Source organism: Ranitomeya variabilis, chromosome 1 (genome assembly GCF_051348905.1).
Source record: "Ranitomeya variabilis isolate aRanVar5 chromosome 1, aRanVar5.hap1, whole genome shotgun sequence".
Lineage (NCBI taxonomy): Eukaryota > Metazoa > Chordata > Amphibia > Anura > Dendrobatidae > Ranitomeya > Ranitomeya variabilis.
The window spans coordinates 1,030,041,610-1,030,059,765 of NC_135232.1; the positions used below are offsets into that span (position 1 = coordinate 1,030,041,610).

At 42.1% G+C, this 18,156-nt stretch overlaps 1 protein-coding gene and 1 long non-coding RNA gene across 9 annotated transcripts in view; one reads left to right on the forward strand and one right to left on the reverse strand.

Annotated features, from left to right (window-relative positions):
• The window catches only part of FAT1 (FAT atypical cadherin 1), a 289,837-nt gene that overhangs the window by 103,861 nt on the left and 167,820 nt on the right, over window positions 1-18,156 (reverse strand). For all 8 annotated transcript variants that reach the window (XR_013220037.1, XM_077279642.1, XM_077279641.1 and 5 more), the window contains exons 4-6: window positions 16,011-16,072; window positions 8,390-8,719; window positions 4,512-4,722 (exon numbers count right to left, since the gene is read on the reverse strand). Coding sequence is in view for 7 of the 8 variants with exons in the window: in XM_077279642.1 (XP_077135757.1) it covers window positions 4,512-4,722; window positions 8,390-8,719; window positions 16,011-16,072 (603 nt within the window). In the remaining variant the exon portion in view is untranslated. The remainder of the gene's footprint in view (window positions 1-4,511; window positions 4,723-8,389; window positions 8,720-16,010; window positions 16,073-18,156) is intronic.
• The window catches only part of LOC143793056 (uncharacterized), a 60,897-nt gene that overhangs the window by 33,455 nt on the left and 9,286 nt on the right, over window positions 1-18,156 (forward strand). The gene's annotated exons all lie outside the window — the stretch shown is intronic.

Here is an 18,156-nt window from a genome sequence, read left to right on the forward strand (position 1 = left end):
CACCTGGCCGCCCGTGTCCCATTGTCAGCGCTAATCAGTGACACAAATCTTGAGAGGGATTAAAAAAAAAAAAAAAGTGTAATTTCCATGTAATTTCATCGAGCCTTCACATTTTTGGAAAATTCAATATATAAATTGACATTACTAACTGACTTCACCTCATAAGTTATTCCATCTCCATTATACTTTTCAGAAAGCTTAGGGAATTAATGTGTTAACAAAATCTGTGCGCCTCCTAGCTTTCCATTAGGGCACGTATGAATGGGATCAACATGAAACTATCAAAAAAATTACAAATCTGTACATCCAAATTCCGTCCTGGTGAATTCGTGGGGGAATTGGTTTCAAAGAGGCAATAAAAGGAGAAAGTTGGTAACCTTGAACGTGCATTATTCTGCGGCACATCACACCCTCAGGCTCGGCTTTTATTCACTTACAGCACTGCCTTCAGCAGCATTACCATGTCAATGATAAACCTTGTCTTCTGCTTGTGCTTTTAGGTGATCACTCACTTAAAACGTATTCCGACCCACAGCTTTAAACGCAATAGCAGCAAAACACCTGGTGGTTGTCACATCATGCTAGGACTGTGTCCATAATCGCCAGGTGTATACTGTACGTCCTGATGATAGGTCTTCAATAATAAAGCCACCAAAAACTCCTCTAAAGAAGGTCTGTCACTTGCCATAAACATCAATTTTTTTACTGGGTCTAAACACCTGTGTTCTCCTGAATCTGGTTATGACTTTTTTTTCCCCTTTTTCATTCTCGAGATATGGTCCTCTCCTGCCTGTACGGAAATCTAGTCTTGGAGTATTCAAGTATGATGGCCACTTCTGCTTGGATAACAAGACTATAAGATGCCAGATTCAGGAGAACAGTGGCAAATACACCAAGCAAAAACAAAATTCATATTTATGGCAAGTGACAGCTCCACTGTCTGAAGCCCCTCGCAAAAAGCGGAGGTCGTAGTCACGTCACCATTTCCCCTGCAGTGATCACTAGAGGAAGAAGACTGTATAATATAATGGCCATTCAGAAGAATGTTTGCCCATTAAATACTGGGTACGGGAGGAAGTGCCACCATTTTGAGAGGGGTATCTTGAGTGGGGGCCTGCCCTATATGACATTCATATGCCCAAAGGTTGCTGGACCACATTCATATAATGACAAATGTATAAAAAAGATGTAAAAAAAAAAAAACAACTTACAACTATGTTTCACTGTGATCATTATAACTGATTATCTTCTATTATCTACCGTATCTCTTATTATATCTGATTGTCATTGTTTCTTCTAACAGTGGACAACTCTTAGGGTATGTGCACACGTTGCGGATTTGCCTGTGGAATTTTCTGTGTGGATTCTGCATCTCTTGGCCGAAAACGCAGGTCAAAATCTGAGTTTTTTATGCAGATTCAGTGCTTTTTGTTGCAGATTTACTGCAGATTTCATGCATTTTACCCCTGGGGATTTCTATTATGGAATGGGTGCAGAACTGCTGCAGATCCGCACAAAGAAGTGACATGCTCCTTCTGTCAGTCCGCTGTGTTTTCCATGCGGAATTTTCTGCACCATAAACACAGCATTTTTTTTTTGCCATTGATTTACATTGTACTGTAAATCACCTGCGGATCTGCAGTGTTTCTGCGCGGAAATAAATGCTGCGGATCCGCAGGAAATCTGCAACGTGTGCACATAGCCTAAATGATCATGTCAGTGACTCAGTACTTTAGTACTAAGGAGCCACCATTCTACCATTGGCTAGCGTTATCTAAGGGCACATTCACACAGGTATATGTTCAGTCTGTGCTAATCGCTGTTATTCCGTGCAGACTAGTTTTTCTAGTTCTGTAGATCCCTGTAAATCTCTTAATCAAAGAGACAAGGATGTCAGATATAAGATTTTTCTAGGCTATTATCACCTTCCTCATCGGTCTAGCTCACTTTAGGGGGTTTCATTGCAATACAACAAAATAATAACGCAGAAAGGATGTCAAGAGCATGGTGACTAGTATTGTTTTTAAGACTGGTCAGTATAAAATGAGAGAATGAAAACCTGGAATCGTTTCCACATACAGTAAAGCATGGGTCCATTGCCAAGACACCCCAACGAATGTCACTGTACACTAGAATAACACTGGACCCATCACAGAGGAAAATGCTTTCGGGTATGTGCACTCGTTCAGAATTTCTTGCAGAAATTTCCTGACAAAAAACGGACATTTCTGCCAGAAATCCGCATGCGTTTTTATGTGCTTTTTTACGCATTTTTTGTGCGTTTTTTTTTTTTAGCGTTTTTTTCCCGGAGCTTTCCCAATGCATTAAATAGCGGGAAAAATGTGAAAAATCTGCAAAATTAAAGAACATGCTGCTTTTTTTACCACGATGCATTTTTTTCACAGAAAAAAAACGCATCATGTGCACAAAAATTGCAGAATGCATTCTAAATGATAGGATGCATATGTATGCGTTATTATCGCGTTTTTATAGCGAAACACAAAAAAAACGCGAAAAATCCTGAACATGTGCACATACCCTAACTCTGAGTTTTTTGTGTTCACTTTCAACAATTCCTATACTTCATTTTGCCACTTAAAAACATACAGATCGAGCAAAGGTTAGCTTGACAGCAAAGATATATTGTAGACCAAAAAGTGTAAGCGGACTCCTAACTTGACATCGATCAATGGCTTGGAGGTTGTCCACTATTTTTATATTGATGATCTATCCTCCAAATAGTGTAACAAATTGGTAGGGGTGTGACATCAGGCGGACAAATTTTATCAGTTGCACAGCGTACCTGTCAATTGTAGAGTGGCTGCAGGGGATCTGTACAGATCCACTCCACTTCATACGAATAGGGGTGGATATGCAGTATCCAGCCGCAGACACTATACAGTTGACAGGCACACTGTGCAGCTTGGCCATTGAGGACGAGAGAGGCCGACGGCACCAGAAACAGATATTTAGTGGGAGGTTTAGATGTTGAACCCCAATCGATCTGATGTTGATGACCTACAGTAAGTGATCAGGATAGACCATCAATGTAAATGTGGTGGACAACCCTTTATGTCATCTTAACGTTCTAAAGTGAAATAACTGTTCATGGAAAGATATCAAAATTGTGCGTTGTGAGTCATAATAACCTTTGCTACATCTGTTGTCGCTCTATGGCTTTCTGTAGTTGGTAGCCCCACTGTTAACTACAAGTTTGTGGTTGGATTAGTGAGAGCAATGAGGAAATTTAAAGAAGTCTCCTATTAAATTTTTTATTAAATCTGTAAATATATGTGTATGTAGTGTACTGTGTGTTAATATACACATCTACTGCTGTCTTCTCCAAGATCCAGCGCCGTTCTGCTCCTTTTCTCAGTGAAGTCACACACCAGACTATACTGATCTTTGCGTGACCCGGAAGTGGCTTTTACAATGTAGGCCTATGGCACATGAGAATGAGGCACAAAACAAGGCGTCATAGTAAAAGAAACTTCCAGCTCACGAATAGAGTTATCTGTAGAATCTGCAGAGTGGAGATGTCACTGAGAAGAGGAGCAGAACGGCGCTGGATCCTGAAGAAGATAGCTATAGGTGATTATATTAAAACACAGTATACTATATACACATATACACAGATTTAATTAAAAAAAACTCCATGGGAGGGCTTCCTTAAGAGTTTTTGAAGGTAGATGCTTTTAAACGAGTATTCCCATATGGGAGTATTTGTATGGAGAATGACTGCCGTATGGCATTAAGGAAGGAATTCTTTCCCCAAAATGGAACAATTAATGTCTGCCCCATGGCGTTTTTGCCTTCCTCTGGATCAACATGTTAGGCTATAGGTTGAAGTCAATGGATTTAAGTCTACTTTTAACCTTAAAACTATAAAACTGCAAATATAATAAACATATACAAAAAGCATTATTACACAAATATAAGTGCTTCTTACAAAATTAGAGAATCATCAAAAAGTTAATTGCAGTTCTTCAATACAAAAAGTGAAACTGGTATATTATATAGGGTCATTACAAACAGTGATCAATTTCAAGTGTTTATTCTGTTAATGTTGATGATTATGGCTTACAGCCAATGAAATCCCAAAAGTCATTATCTCAGTAAATTAGAATAATTAACAAAAAAACACCCGCAAAGGCTTCCTAAGTATTAAAAAAGGTCCCTTAGTCTGTTTCAGTAGGCAGTCACTGACACACTCCACAAGGAGGGTAAGATATATATATATATATATATATATATATATATATATATATATATATATATATATATATATATAATCAAAAACCTGTGTGTGTGCCTTTAAAATTGTCTAATTCACTACCTGACTGAACCTGCCATCCTTACAGCAATCTTTTAAAGGGAATCTTTCTGTTAGAAACCCTTCTGATGAAAACCGTTTTCTGAACTCTAGAAGCATATTGTCCTATTGTACTATTCAGACAGGTTTCTAGGTTGAGTATTACTTGCACATGACCGAAATAATTCTACATACTTACCGGTAATGTCAAACCACAATGGAGAACCCCCAGGTTGTGCAGTTATCACGCCAATCATATGAGCAACAGGATCACTTTCCATCACGGTGAAGGTGTGAACCTCTTCGTCAAAAGAAATTGGTTCCATTAATGGTGCTGGTTTTGAAATCCATTCTATATGCAGTCGAGTAGTAGATGACTTCTGAGGTCTCCCATTATCAACAGCTTTAATCTATAAGTGAAACATAAAGCACATAAATCAAAGGAGCAGAAATCAATAGCGGCAACAATAAAACAACTGTAATTATTATTTATGCTGCACAGAATGCCTGGTGTCCTGCCGGAGCTCCTCCGTCTTCTGCTCTGTGATAGCTCCCGAACATCACACAACAGAACAGACACACGTGGATAATAGACGTTACCGTATTTTTCGGATTATAAGACGCACTTTTGTTCCCCCAAATTTTGGGGGAAAGTGGGGGGTGCATCTTATAATCCGAATCTGTGTGCTGTGCTGTAGAGGAAGGGGGGCGGCTTTGGAGTGGTGTCAGGGGGCTGGGGTGGGCTGGCTGCCGGCTGCAGAGACAGCGAGAGGTTCTGTGCTCCCACTCATTAGCCTCATGTAATATTCACTGCACCTCCTGTCCATCACCTCGATGCTGAAGCTGTGAGTTGATTCACAGGGGAGCAGCAAATATTACATGTGCCTGCATCTCCCCCCCCCCCCCTCATGGATATGGCCCCCCGTCACTCTTATATGCCCCCCTGTGTTGCTGGAACACACATGCCCCCCCTGTGCTGCTGGCAGACACATGATAAAATAAAAAACACTTAACTCACCTTTTGATGATGGCTCCGTGCTCACAGCTCCTCGGTTGCTTCCTGTGCCTGTGCTGAGTCTGACATCCGATCATGTGATCGGCACAGCACAGTAATGACATCACTGTGTGCCCAGGTCACATGATCCGATGCCTGGGAAACAGGATGCGCAACCGAGGAGCTGTGAGCACGGAGCCATCAGGGAAAGGTGAGTTAAGTGTTTGTTATATTATCATGTGTCTGTTAGCAGCATGGGGGGCATGTGTCTGCCAGCAGCACAGGGGGGCATGTGTCTGCCAGCAGCACAGAGGGGGGCATGTGTCTGCCAGCAGCACAGAGGGGGGCATGTGTCTGCCAGCAGCACAGGGGGGCATGTGTCTGCCAGCAGCACAGGGGGGCATGTGTCTGCCAGCAGCACAGGGGGGCATGTGTCTGCCAGCAGCACAGGGGGGGCATGTGTCTGCCAGCAGCACAGGGGGGGCATGTGTCTGCCAGCAGCACAGGGGGGGCATGTGTCTGCCAGCAGCACAGGGGGGGCATGTGTCTGCCAGCAGCACAGGGGGGGCATGTGTCTGCCAGCAGCACAGGGGGGGCATGTGTCTGCCAGCAGCACAGGGGGGGGCATGTGTCTGCCAGCAGCACAGGGGGGGGCATGTGTCTGCCAGCAGCACAGGGGGGGCATGTGTCTGCCAGCAGCACAGGGGGGGCATGTGTCTGCCAGCAGCACAGGGGGGGCATGTGTCTGCCAGCAGCACAGGGGGGGCATGTGTCTGCCAGCAGCACAGGGGGGGCATGTGTCTGCCAGCAGCACAGGGGGGCATGTGTCTGCCAGCAGCACAGGGGGGGCATGTGTCTGCCAGCAGCACAGGGGGGGCATGTGTCTACCAGCAGCACAGGGGGGCATGTGTCTGCCAGCAGCACAGGGGGCATGTGTCTGCCAGCAGCACAGGGGGCATGTGTCTGCCAGCAGCACAGGGGGGCATATTGTGACTGGGGGCATGTGCCTACCAGCACAGGGGGGCATATAGGTACCCAGGTGGGCATATTGTGACTGGGGGGGCATGTGCCTACCAGCACATGGGGGCATATAGTGACCCAGGGGGGCATATAGTGACCCAGGGGGGCATGTGCCTGCCAGCACAGGGGGGCATATAGTGACCCAGGGGGGCATGTGCCTGCCAGCAGCACAGGGGGGAATATAGTGACATATGTGTGCCAGCACAAGGATGGGGGTTATATAGATACCAGGATGAGGGACATATGATTTGTAAGACGGACACTGGCATTATAAGACAGACCCCCATTTAACATAAAAAAAAACATTTTTTTTCTCTTTTTCTTCACCAAATTTGGGGGTGCGTCTTATAATCAGGTGCGTCTTATAAACCGAAAAATACGGTAATTCATAGGCTAGCGTTATCCAAAATAAAGCTGCATCAGAAAGCAATTGGTCACAAAGTAACAATTTAAAGAGGGTCCAAAGCTCGAACAGATCATTAAGGAGCTAGAACATAACACCCAGAGACGTCACTGCGGCACTACCCTATTATGGTGGATAAAACCCTTTCTCCAAAGATTTGACCTTGAACAATCTTCTACCTGCCATTATCATCACTGTTTTCTCTGTCGTTCATCCTTCGACTATGGATTTTCCATGAGGCACTTGCCCATGTTGTAAATGCTGTGTTTTTTCCCATTCGTTTGTGCAGAAAATTGGCTTTTTTAAACATTAACTGTGAACTTAAAGATGGTGTGTGGTTTTTGTGTTTTTTCCCCCCACTTCTGTAGGAGAGCTTGAGAAATATATATAAAATTAAATATAATATTAAATATTGCCCAATCAGCTTCGGCGTAGAAAACAACATACTTTAAATGTCGCCATGGAACGAGATTGTGCTCTATACTTGTCTTACAAGGGGGTTCCCAACCTGTCCCCATCCACTGACCTGGAGTGAAAGGTCTCTACCTATACGCCTGTCTGACTAGTCTACAGTGCGGCTCGGTCGCTGGTGGCCTTTAAAGTATGTTTTTCCCTAAAACACAGCAGCGTTTCAGATTCACACATAACTGGCTGAATTAGTACAGCCAGTGCCTGATACATGCTGCCCATGGATTCGGCAGCATGCATTAGCGGGTAAGGTTTCCTTTAAGAGCAAAACTGCAGTGCATCTTCAATATAAAAAAAATATATACTTATTTTTTATTTAATCCCCACAAAAAAATTGCATTGAAAAAATGGGAATCCACATAAAAATTGCAAGAAAAACACAATAAACACACTAGATTACTATTGCGTGCTTTGATGTGGACACCTGCGGAAAACTTTCTAAAGAAATTCTGCAGAAAAACTAGAGGAAAAAAAAATAAAATGAAGTGCGGAACATAGTTTTTTCTGCTTCAACACTTGACAGAGTCACATATGGCTACACATTTGTCACCCAGATATCGAATAACCATTTACTCATTAAAATTTACCATTTACAATATTTAAAAAGAAAAAAACTGAGCAAAAAAAATGTATGTGTAAATTGTCTGTTGTACAGTATTCTGATGTGATTTTTGGGGAGTCAATTTGGGTGTCAGAGACATTAAAGGGGCTGTCCAGCTTGTAGGAGGAATGTTATATTAAAATGTAAAAAGATTAAACAAAATACACGGGGGGGGGGGGGGAATGAAAAAGGACCTGAGATCGGCGTCGACATCTCGAGATCAGGGTAATCTACCTATTTTGAGTATATTAGCAAGTTTTTGTACTTTAGACAGATCTTTTGAAAAAAATGGGCATCCATTTAATATATGTTAGTTACTTTCAAATTACCGTAATCATGTTACTTTTGCACAAAAATGAAAACTTTAGAATAAATTCAAAAATAAAAAATAGAAGACTGTTTGATCATAGCCAATTCCGATAATCTTTACACCAATTTTTGGTTCTTATAATTCAGATCAAGGCCAAGAGAGGTCATTTTTTTCCTGATATGAATTACAGCTCTTATACTGTATATACTATACAATATTATATTAATATTACAGCCTGCTTCGGATCAATATATAATTTTACAACACGGGATTGTACTTACCGTAAGAATATCATACTCTCCTGCTCCGGAGAACTTTTTAGAGGAAACGACCCCAGTTTTGGGTTCAATGAAAAATTTCCCATGCTCATCTCCATCCTCAATGCTATAGGAAATTTCGGCATTCGGACCATCATCCTTATCTACAGCTATGACTCTGTAGATGGGATCCCTCTTGGTGATTTTTTCCCGCTCAGTCCTTTCTTTCTCAGGAAGTTGGATCTTGTAGAATTTTTGAAGAAAAGAAGGTTTATTGTCATTCTCATCCAGAACCTTGACGATGACGCGACAAACTGTAGACCTGGGAGGATATCCATTGTCCGTGATGGTGACCTGTTCGGAACAAGAATTACATTTTACGATGTGTCACCAGAAGGTGTAACCCCGAGGTACCATGAACACTATACAAAAATGCTTCCGAAAATGCATTTTTAGAGCCGATGTTCATTTTAAAGTCTTCCTAAATTAATGCAAAGCTTGGAAGTACAGGCACAGCTTGAAATGTTCCTTTAGGGAAGAACGGAATTTATTATTCTTGTATGCAGCTAAACATTTAATCAGTTCCAGAAAAGCAAACAAATCTGTATAGAGATTTAAGTGATTGGTTGTTCAAAAAAGGCTTAATCTTGAGAACATTTGTCACAGATAGCAAACAGACTGCTGATACTTGTCATGAGACGATCGGGCTCGTCAGCTTCTGTTTGCAGAAACGGCAAGCACGGCCATACGCTGCTTCTCGTGTTTTGTCATCAGTTACTTCAGTCCTGCCAATCGTTTACCATTTGGTTACATCTTCACATCAATAAGTACCGGATACTGTGACAAACAGACGTAAAGCGCAGAACAGATGAAGAACTCTATGTGGACGTGAGGATCATTATTTCATGATTCAACTTCCTACATCGAAATAAAACACCCTCACAACCGGTTCCTGACAGGAAATTCTGGAGCACGGCGTGGTTATGCCAATATCGTGGGCCTATTGAGGCATCCGTTATAGGTCAATAATTCACATAGCATTCACTTTCTACATTGCTAAGCTAATTGTATCTGCATTCTCAGACTATGATGTGACATACACACTAGAAAATGCCCACATCCAGATCAGCCCCCACTGCAAATTCTGCATTCTTGGGTACTGAAAAGAAAGTTTTTCTAAATCCATAATCATTATGTAATTTCAAATTAAATACATGTTCAAGTATTGTGTAACGAGGCTAGCAGGGTAATCTACAGAAAACCTAGAAGATAAAAACAAGGACTCTTACTTCAGTGATCAGCACAGATATATTTTTCCATTCATCTGACTAGCATCAACATATTTTTCACTATACACTAGTCATTAAAGGGAACCTGTCACCCCAAAAATCAATGGTGAGGTAAGCTCACCGTCATCAGGGGCTTATCTACAGCATTCTGTAATGCTGCAGATAAGCCCCCGATGTAACCTGAAAGATGAGAAAAAGAGGTTAGATTATACTCACCCAGGGGCCGTCCCGCTGGGGTCCGGTCCGATCGGTGTCTCAGGTCCGCTCCGGCACATATCTTCATTCCATGACGTCCTCTACTGGTCTTCACGCCGCGGCTCCGGCGCAGGCATACTTTATCGGCCCTGTTGAGGGCAGAACAAAGTACTGCAGTGCGCAGGCGCCGGAAAGGTCAGAGAGGCCCAGCGCCTGCGCACTGCAGTACTTTGCTCTGCCCTCGACAAAGTACGCCTGCGCCGGAGCCACGGCGTGAAGACCAGGAGAGGACGTCATGAAATTTAGATAGGAGGCACCGGAGCGGACCTGTGACGCCCTCCGGAGCGGACCTGTGACGCCCATCGGAGCAGGACCGCCCCTGGGTGAGTATAATCTAATGTCTTTTTCTCATCTTTCAGGTAACATTGGAGGCTTATCTACAGAATTACAGAATGCTGTAGATAAGCCCCTGATAACAGCTTATTGAGCTGTTCTGTTATTTTCATAAAATCCCCGGTTTTCTCTGCTGCAGATATAGCAGTTCTCTGAATGCTGAGCTCTGTATAGCCCCACCCACACCACTAATTGGCAACTGTGTACACTGTGTATAGGCAGAAAGCTACCAATCAGTGGTGGGGGCGGTGTTATACAGAGCTCATGAAGCTGGAAGACTACCTGGCAGCAGGCTTAATAGTCCTCTAGTGATAATCTCCTGATGATAAAATAGTGATTAAAAGAGTGATTTTATCAAAAGTACCACCAGCATTCTAGTAAGTGACACATAGCTGAAATTAGGGTCTCTATTAGTGATGAGCAAATATACTCGTTACTCGAGATTTCCAGAGCACGCTCGGGTGTCCTCCGAGTATTTTTTAGTGCTCAGAAATTTAGTTTTTCTTGCCGCAGCTGAATGATTTACATCGGTTAGCAAGCATAAGTACATGTGGGGGTTGCCTGGTTGTTAGGGAATCCCCACATGTACTTATGCTGGCTAACAGATGTAAATCATTCAGCTGCGGCAATAAAAACTAAATTTCCAAGCACTAAAACATACTCAGAGGACATCCGTGCATGCTCGGGAAATCTCGAGTAACGAGTATATTCGCTCATCACTAGTCTCTATCTCTACATTATGCAGCGGTCATATTATTTGGCAAAAACCTGGTGACAGTTTCCCTTCAAATAAATCATGTCGGCTCCCCTCCCTCTGACACTTCAGGGCTATTATCCTGTCTTTTTAGATCTATGAAATACTTGTATTCTTCATTAATTACCAATATTGGATTTCTTTTTCCATAACTATATGTATTGAGGGGCCTATGTTGTTCCTTCTGGAAATGTATTACGAAATTGACAACTTGGTGTTACCTTTCTCTTTTTGGAAAGACTTTATCCCAAACAGTTCAACATTGTGCAGTCAATCAGTGATAACCGCTGAGGCCATTAATTAAGGGTTTATTGCATAGGATTAGATTCTGACTGTAATGTCCTTTAAAGTGGAAATATCTGACTACACATCATCTTCCATCTTCAAGAGCTGATCTCTGGATCTGCTTCATTAACTACCACACAAAATGGTACAAACAAAATGCTAGTGGTGCCAAGGTAAGTTTTGTGCCAAATGCCCCCCTGTTGACCAAATCTGCATGGGGTGTCAGGACGATTGTTCAGCTGACAGTTATCCATGTCTGAAGTCACCCTAGACTTGGGAAGCCTCACATTGCGTGCGATCACGCACCCACCGCTCCTTGTTATGGCACCGGACAATCCTCACAGTGTGCATGATGCGAGGACTAACATATGCAGTCACATAGAGTAACTGTAGACTTGTAGCCTAAGACTGGACAACTCATTTAAATAATTTACAAGCTGTATCAAACAACCAAAGGGAGAGATGCCAATCATCAAACGAGGCAAACATCTCAAATAATAATAATTATATCAAATAATTAATAGTTTGCTCACATTTCACCCTTAATGTAATAAATGACTAGATTTTGCATTTTTAAAGCTTCTTAGTGCAGAATGATTGGGTTGCGTTGAGAGGAGGACGGTATTCGGGAGTGTACAGTATATATCACTAAACCACACTGCAGTAGAGGATCAAATTTCCTTGTAAACAAGGAAAAAACCGCTAACCCATCTGGTCAACATTTCAACATTAAATTAATTTGCCAGATGCACAAAACACTTGGCTGTGGCTCCTCCAATCTAAATACCACTATGTTTCTGGGTGCCTTCCCAAACCATATCCAAGCATGCCTCCATTAAACAGACAAATAGGAATAGGCCCATTAAACCATTAACGCCTGCATTACACTGTATAACAGTATTTTATGTTGCCTTTGCCGTATCATTGAGCTGGCAATAAAGAGAAGAACAAAAAAGACCAGCTGGGGGCAAAATAAAATAAAAGTCATTAAAAAAAATTACCAATTACAAAAATCACATAAATATTTTTTGGCACATTAACCCATGGCAGGAATAGAGGGATGGAAACTATATGATTCGTAGCAATACTGTGCCTTGTAAATAAAGATTAGAAATGGATCATAACAGCAGGGGCCAATAACTGAAATTCAGGCACTTTTAGTGTTTATTAAAAGTTACTCTGGCTTGAGGTCGAAAACGTCAAAATGGCTGCAGGAACAAAAAATCTTGTTTACTGCCTCTGCTTTTGATATATAGTTGAATTCATTAATCTGTATATCACAGGCCATCACTGTCACCTTATATTCCTGATCTACTCAGCCTCAAATGCTAAATGGCACGTATGGATGGATCAACGGTTCGCATGGCTGCCTAACAGCAATAGGGGGCTAATATCTGAAACCCTTCCATGGTGAACTCTTTATTATATCTGAATGTTCTTGTGTTTATGTGATTTTTCTCTGGGTATTCTCATTTTCCAAAAACTGTACTTACTGTTTAATTGAAATCGTATAAAATTATGAGTAAAATTACCCAGAGGGGCAAATGAACCCAATTTTAAGAGATGGCCATTATAACTGATGAGAAAGTGGAGAAATAGAGGTTATATTATACTCACCCAGGGGCGGTCCCGCTGCGGTCCGGTCCGATGGGTGTCGCGGTCCGGTGCATCCCATCTTCATACAATGACGTCCTCTTCTTGTCCTCTTGCCGGGGCTGCAGCGCATGCGTACTTTGTCTGCCCCGTTGAGGGAAGAGCAAAGTACTGCAGTGCGCAGGCGCCAGGAAAGGTTAGAGAGGCCCAGCGCCTGCGCACTGCAGTACTTTGCTCTGCCCTCATCAGACAAAGTACGCCTGCTCCGGAGCCACGGCAGGAAGACAAGAAGAGGACGTCATTGTATGAAGATAGGAGGCGCCAGACCCGGACCGCGACGTCCATCGGGCCCGGACCGCCCCTGGGTGAGTATAATCTAACCTTTATTTCTCATCTTTCAGGTTACATCAGGGGCTTATCTACAGGATTAAAGAATGCTGTAGATAAGCCCCTGATGCCGATGGCCGCAGCTCATATACGATTTTGGGGGTGACAGATTCCCTTTAAAGTGGTCCTGTATTATTTTTACATATCAAGAGGTTCCTATAATACGGTAAACCTACCAACAAATAATCTCTACACATTGCTGAGGCTACACTACCTTGCCTAAACTGTGGCTGCAGTCCATGGGTTTTATAGCCTTATGGATTATAGACTTAGCCCCCTGAGGAAGTCTGTCAAAGCGAAACTTGATGGGGAGGCTAAGAATCACTTTTAGTTTAGCTTCAGTGCTCTTATATATATGTGAACAATTATACATACCCTAACAGCGTCATATGGAAACCCTGCAGCCATGGTTTAGGCAAGATGGTGTAGCCTCAGAAATGTGTAGAGGTTATTAGTTGGTAGGATTACCTAGTGTTTTTAGAAAATAGAGACCGCGTTTTATTAGTGGTAAATAAAAGACAAGTTTTAGTTCCATCCCTTAAAATTGATAGGCTGCATTACTTCTTTGAGTTTGTTTATGCTGGTGCAGTAACTCACGGGAACCATGACAATCTCTGTACAGTTTTACAAACTGCGCTGATAATATTAAAAATAATGCTATGAAAACTTAAATGTCAATAAAGGGGATATCAAGAAACTAGCAACAGGATAGATTATCATTATCAGATCAGTTGGGTTCTGACACAAGGCAACTCCTGACGAGTAGCTGTTACCACCCCTGATGAAGACAATGGACAGAGGTGGAACAGCCCAGCTCCGCACAATGTTTAGTTGCCGCCTCCTGGTACTGTACCTTATTCCCATTCACTTGAATAGGAGCTGCAGTACACAGGAGGGGGAGCAGCCAATATTAAAGGGGTTCTCCAGCACCATTTTACACCATGAACCTAAAAACTAAAAGGCAGGTAGTTGCTAACAGAGGCAACCTCCCTGTTTTAATCTAGTGGCGGCTCAGAGTGTTCACCGACCATTCCCGCTGGCTGGAAATTCAAGTGACCCATGTCACTGGATAAGTTGTTCCTCTTCCGAGCTGCTCTGCCGGCGAGGCATGACTGCCGACATCATGCTGATTGGACAGCTGGCTCCCTGCAGTTAATCAGCAAGGGACCGGCTGTCAATCAGATGTCGGCAGTCACACCCCTTCAACAGAGCATAGCGGAAGAGAAGCCGCTGCTACTGTCAATGTGACGCAAGTGAAAGATGTTGAATCAGCGACAGGGGTGGCCTGTTAGATGTTAAGCCAACAGTAAAAAAAAAAAAAAAAAGTCCTGGATAACAACTTTAAATATGTGGCTGTTCTTGTTCTGCTCTGGCTCTGTACATTGATTACAGCTGGCCGCCGATGGAGCGGGTGTCAAACTGATACTGATGACCTATCCTACAGGTACGTCAACGATTTGGTAGTCCTGGACAACCCCTTTAAGTCCAGCATGAATTGCTTTACACATAAGGCATGCTCCTGACGAAGATGAAGATGCTCCATTTACTTCCACGTAAAACCTTATTACAATATTTCTAGGGAGAGAATATCTGTAAAATTGTATTTGATAGAACAACATTCTTTTCTCTCAGATTTTTTTTAGAATATACTTGCTTCTGAAAAAGGCATATTCCAGGTTTAAATATAATAGAGCAAATGTGTTTGATCTCAGTATACAGTAATATAAATGGTATTAGTGCGATCTCCAGTGGATCTCTAAGGGTGGGTGAACATTAGCTGTTGGCGGCTGTAAAATGACCTAAATGTTTGCCGATCAGAGGTCGTTTAATAGCCTGTTTAGACCACAAAGAATGTGTGCATAGACTGTCATTGTTTGCTGCCGAGAAGGATAATTTTTAAAATAATTTTACCTGACGAATGCTCATTTTGCTCATCATATTATTGGCAGTCTGTTTATACTTGCCGATTACTGGGAAATGTTCTTAGGATTGCTCGTACACAGTAATCCAGTGTAAAGGCATAAGATAAGATATTCTATATGTGGCCTACAGCAACCTTGGTTTCTCAAAATGAAAGAAAACACTAGCTACTGCAACTTTATGTCGGCTAGTTAACATCAACATCCGGCCCTTCACCGAGAGGTGCAAGATCACTAGAGAGATTGGTTAAGCAAGATACCCACCTACCCACTTTGGGGTACTTGCCCATAATCTGTACAGAACAGAGTTTAGCTTTCTGAAAGAGATGTCCTTGACACAGCTTAACACAGCATTTAAGTAAGTGAACCAGCAGTGCATACAGTTTTATTGGCAATACTCCATGGAAAAAAGTATGCAAATTAGCTCTCTTGCAGAACAACAGGACGTACTCTGCCTAGTGCCACCAACATGCATGTTGCTTGCATATTTGCATAACCTTTTCCTATGGAGTATTGCCAAAAAGACTTCATACACAGCTCATATACTAATGAAAAAGCAGAACTTCCCCAAAGCTGTGATAAAGTTGAAATCAATTTTTCACAAACTATTGGCATTCAGGAACTTTGATGAAGATTGAAATATCATGTGTAGAGGTTATGGAGCACTTCAATAACACATAACGACATGAGGACAGAATTAGTGACCAAATTCCTTTCTCTGAAGTCATTCTCAAATCTGAAATGAAGACAAAGATCTTTTCTAAATGTACATAAAATGCTATTATACTAACCTTGTTCAAGTCAAAGTCCTAAAAAGTCACAAAACATACCTCTAGCACATGCTCTGCTTGCTGCTCCCGGTCTAGTCTTCTTGAGGTTGTCGTTATCAAGCCTAAAAGATCAAAAATGAAATCATTACCGATTTATTCTGCTATTATTATTATTATATAATATTATAAGATAATATTGGAGGACATTAAAAATGGAATTTACCAAACCTAAATATGTCCAGGACATGCAAAAATGAATACATGACTGGTTCCCACATTTAGTTAGCAGGGTATATAGAATTGAAAACAAACAAAAAAAAATCTGATATTTGCTGATCTCTGCAGTAAGTGATAAATATCTGATCGCTGATGGTCCAACATACGGGGCCATCATAGATAATGACATTGGGGTCCCAAGTCCTCCATATAAATGGAAAGATGGTTCACGCTTGGTAGGAATGATGGAGATTGTGGAGAAAAGCATTCTACCATCTTCACTGATTAGACACTTATTAGTAAGCCCCTAGGATTGCGACAACAAGGTCCTTTAACCCCTGTTTAATGTGTATGGTTCTGGTGAAGATAGCAGATTACTTACGGTAATTCCACTATCTCCAGCCTTCCTACCAAGAGTGGACCACCTCTCTATTCGCATGGAGGACTTGGGACCTTTACTGTGTGTAAGTTACAGGAAAAATATATTTTTGTACCGTGTTAGCCAGTAGATAGAAAAATATTAAATTTGGAAAGTCCTGAGTGGTTGATACCTTTTGATGGCTAACTGAAAGGATGGTAGCAAATAGCAAGCATTCAAGACTACTCAGGTCTCTTCATCAGGCAAGGTGTAGTTTCATCTTTTGTGTTAGCCATTAGGCTATGTGCACACGTCAGGATTTCTTGCAGAAATTTCCTGAACAAAACTGGACATTTTCTGCAAGAAAGCCGCATGCGGATTTTTCGCGTTTTTTTCGTGTATTTCTTGTGTTTTTTTGCGGAAAAAGCCAGAAATCTGCAACGTGTGCACACAGGCTTAAAATGTATTAACCACTGAGGACTCTCAAATTTTAACATTTATGTATAAGTTTTAATTCTTCCAGAGCTGTAGTACTGGACACAGGCCACAGATAAGAGAGGTAGTGTTTTCTTCAACTAAAGAATTAAATACTCTGTCTAAAAGGAACATACATTGTCCTGGTTGTTTCTGCACATTGAAGTGCAGCAGGGTTGGTGCAGTGTGACAGACAGGCAATGATCCAAGAAAGTTCAAAAACAAAGTCTCTTTTAATGGTCAGCGTACTTGCATACAGATCCTCAGGATCGCAGCCAAGAAACAAGATAGTCCATAACCATTACCGGTTGCTGTGGACGACCGCACCACCGTGTACGCTGACGTGTGCCAGGCCTTTGGGCTCTGCGTTGCTTCACACAGGCTGAAGCTATGGCAGAGCCTTCTGCTATGCATGCATGAAAAACCAAACTGACACACCCAACCCTCTGCTGCAGGGTTTTTACAAGGAACCTGTGGCCGTAGGCCACATGGAAGACCCGGCTCGGAGGAAAAGGACCACCCCACTACCATGCTGTAGTCTGATTAAAAAATAAAAGCCCACAGCAGGTTTTCCTAAATCTGCCTTGGACAAATAGCTTGACCAAGACCAACATTTACTTTTGTTTTACATTGCAATCACAGCTATGCCTGTGACTGCAATGCACTCCTACGGCCTCATTACGCTTCTGTCCTGGGGGACACATAGCGACCCTCGCATATGACCCCGGTCACTGCTTCACAACATTCAACGTGGTTTCTCAAATAAACCATACATGGGTATATAAAAGGCGTTTAAATTCATATCTCAACTTTAGACTCAGGAGTTTTTGAAGAATTGAAACCTGAACATTCATCGACTGAGGACTAATCTCTTCTATAATATGCACTACCAGCCATGCATGTTCATGTATTATCACAAGCTGCATGACAAGCTAAAACCTGGGGAAACTGCATTTATACCACCATACTGCAATCCATATGAAATTGCTGTTTACATGCAAAACTTGCATTTAAAGGAAATGTCATTTTGATAAATATATTTGTGTAGATAGACTGAAACACAGGCTTGGGATTCAATTATACGAGGTGAAGCGGAAATCGATTCCCATGTACAGTGGGCAGAGTGGAATAAGTGTTGTTCTGCTGACGGATTCTTTT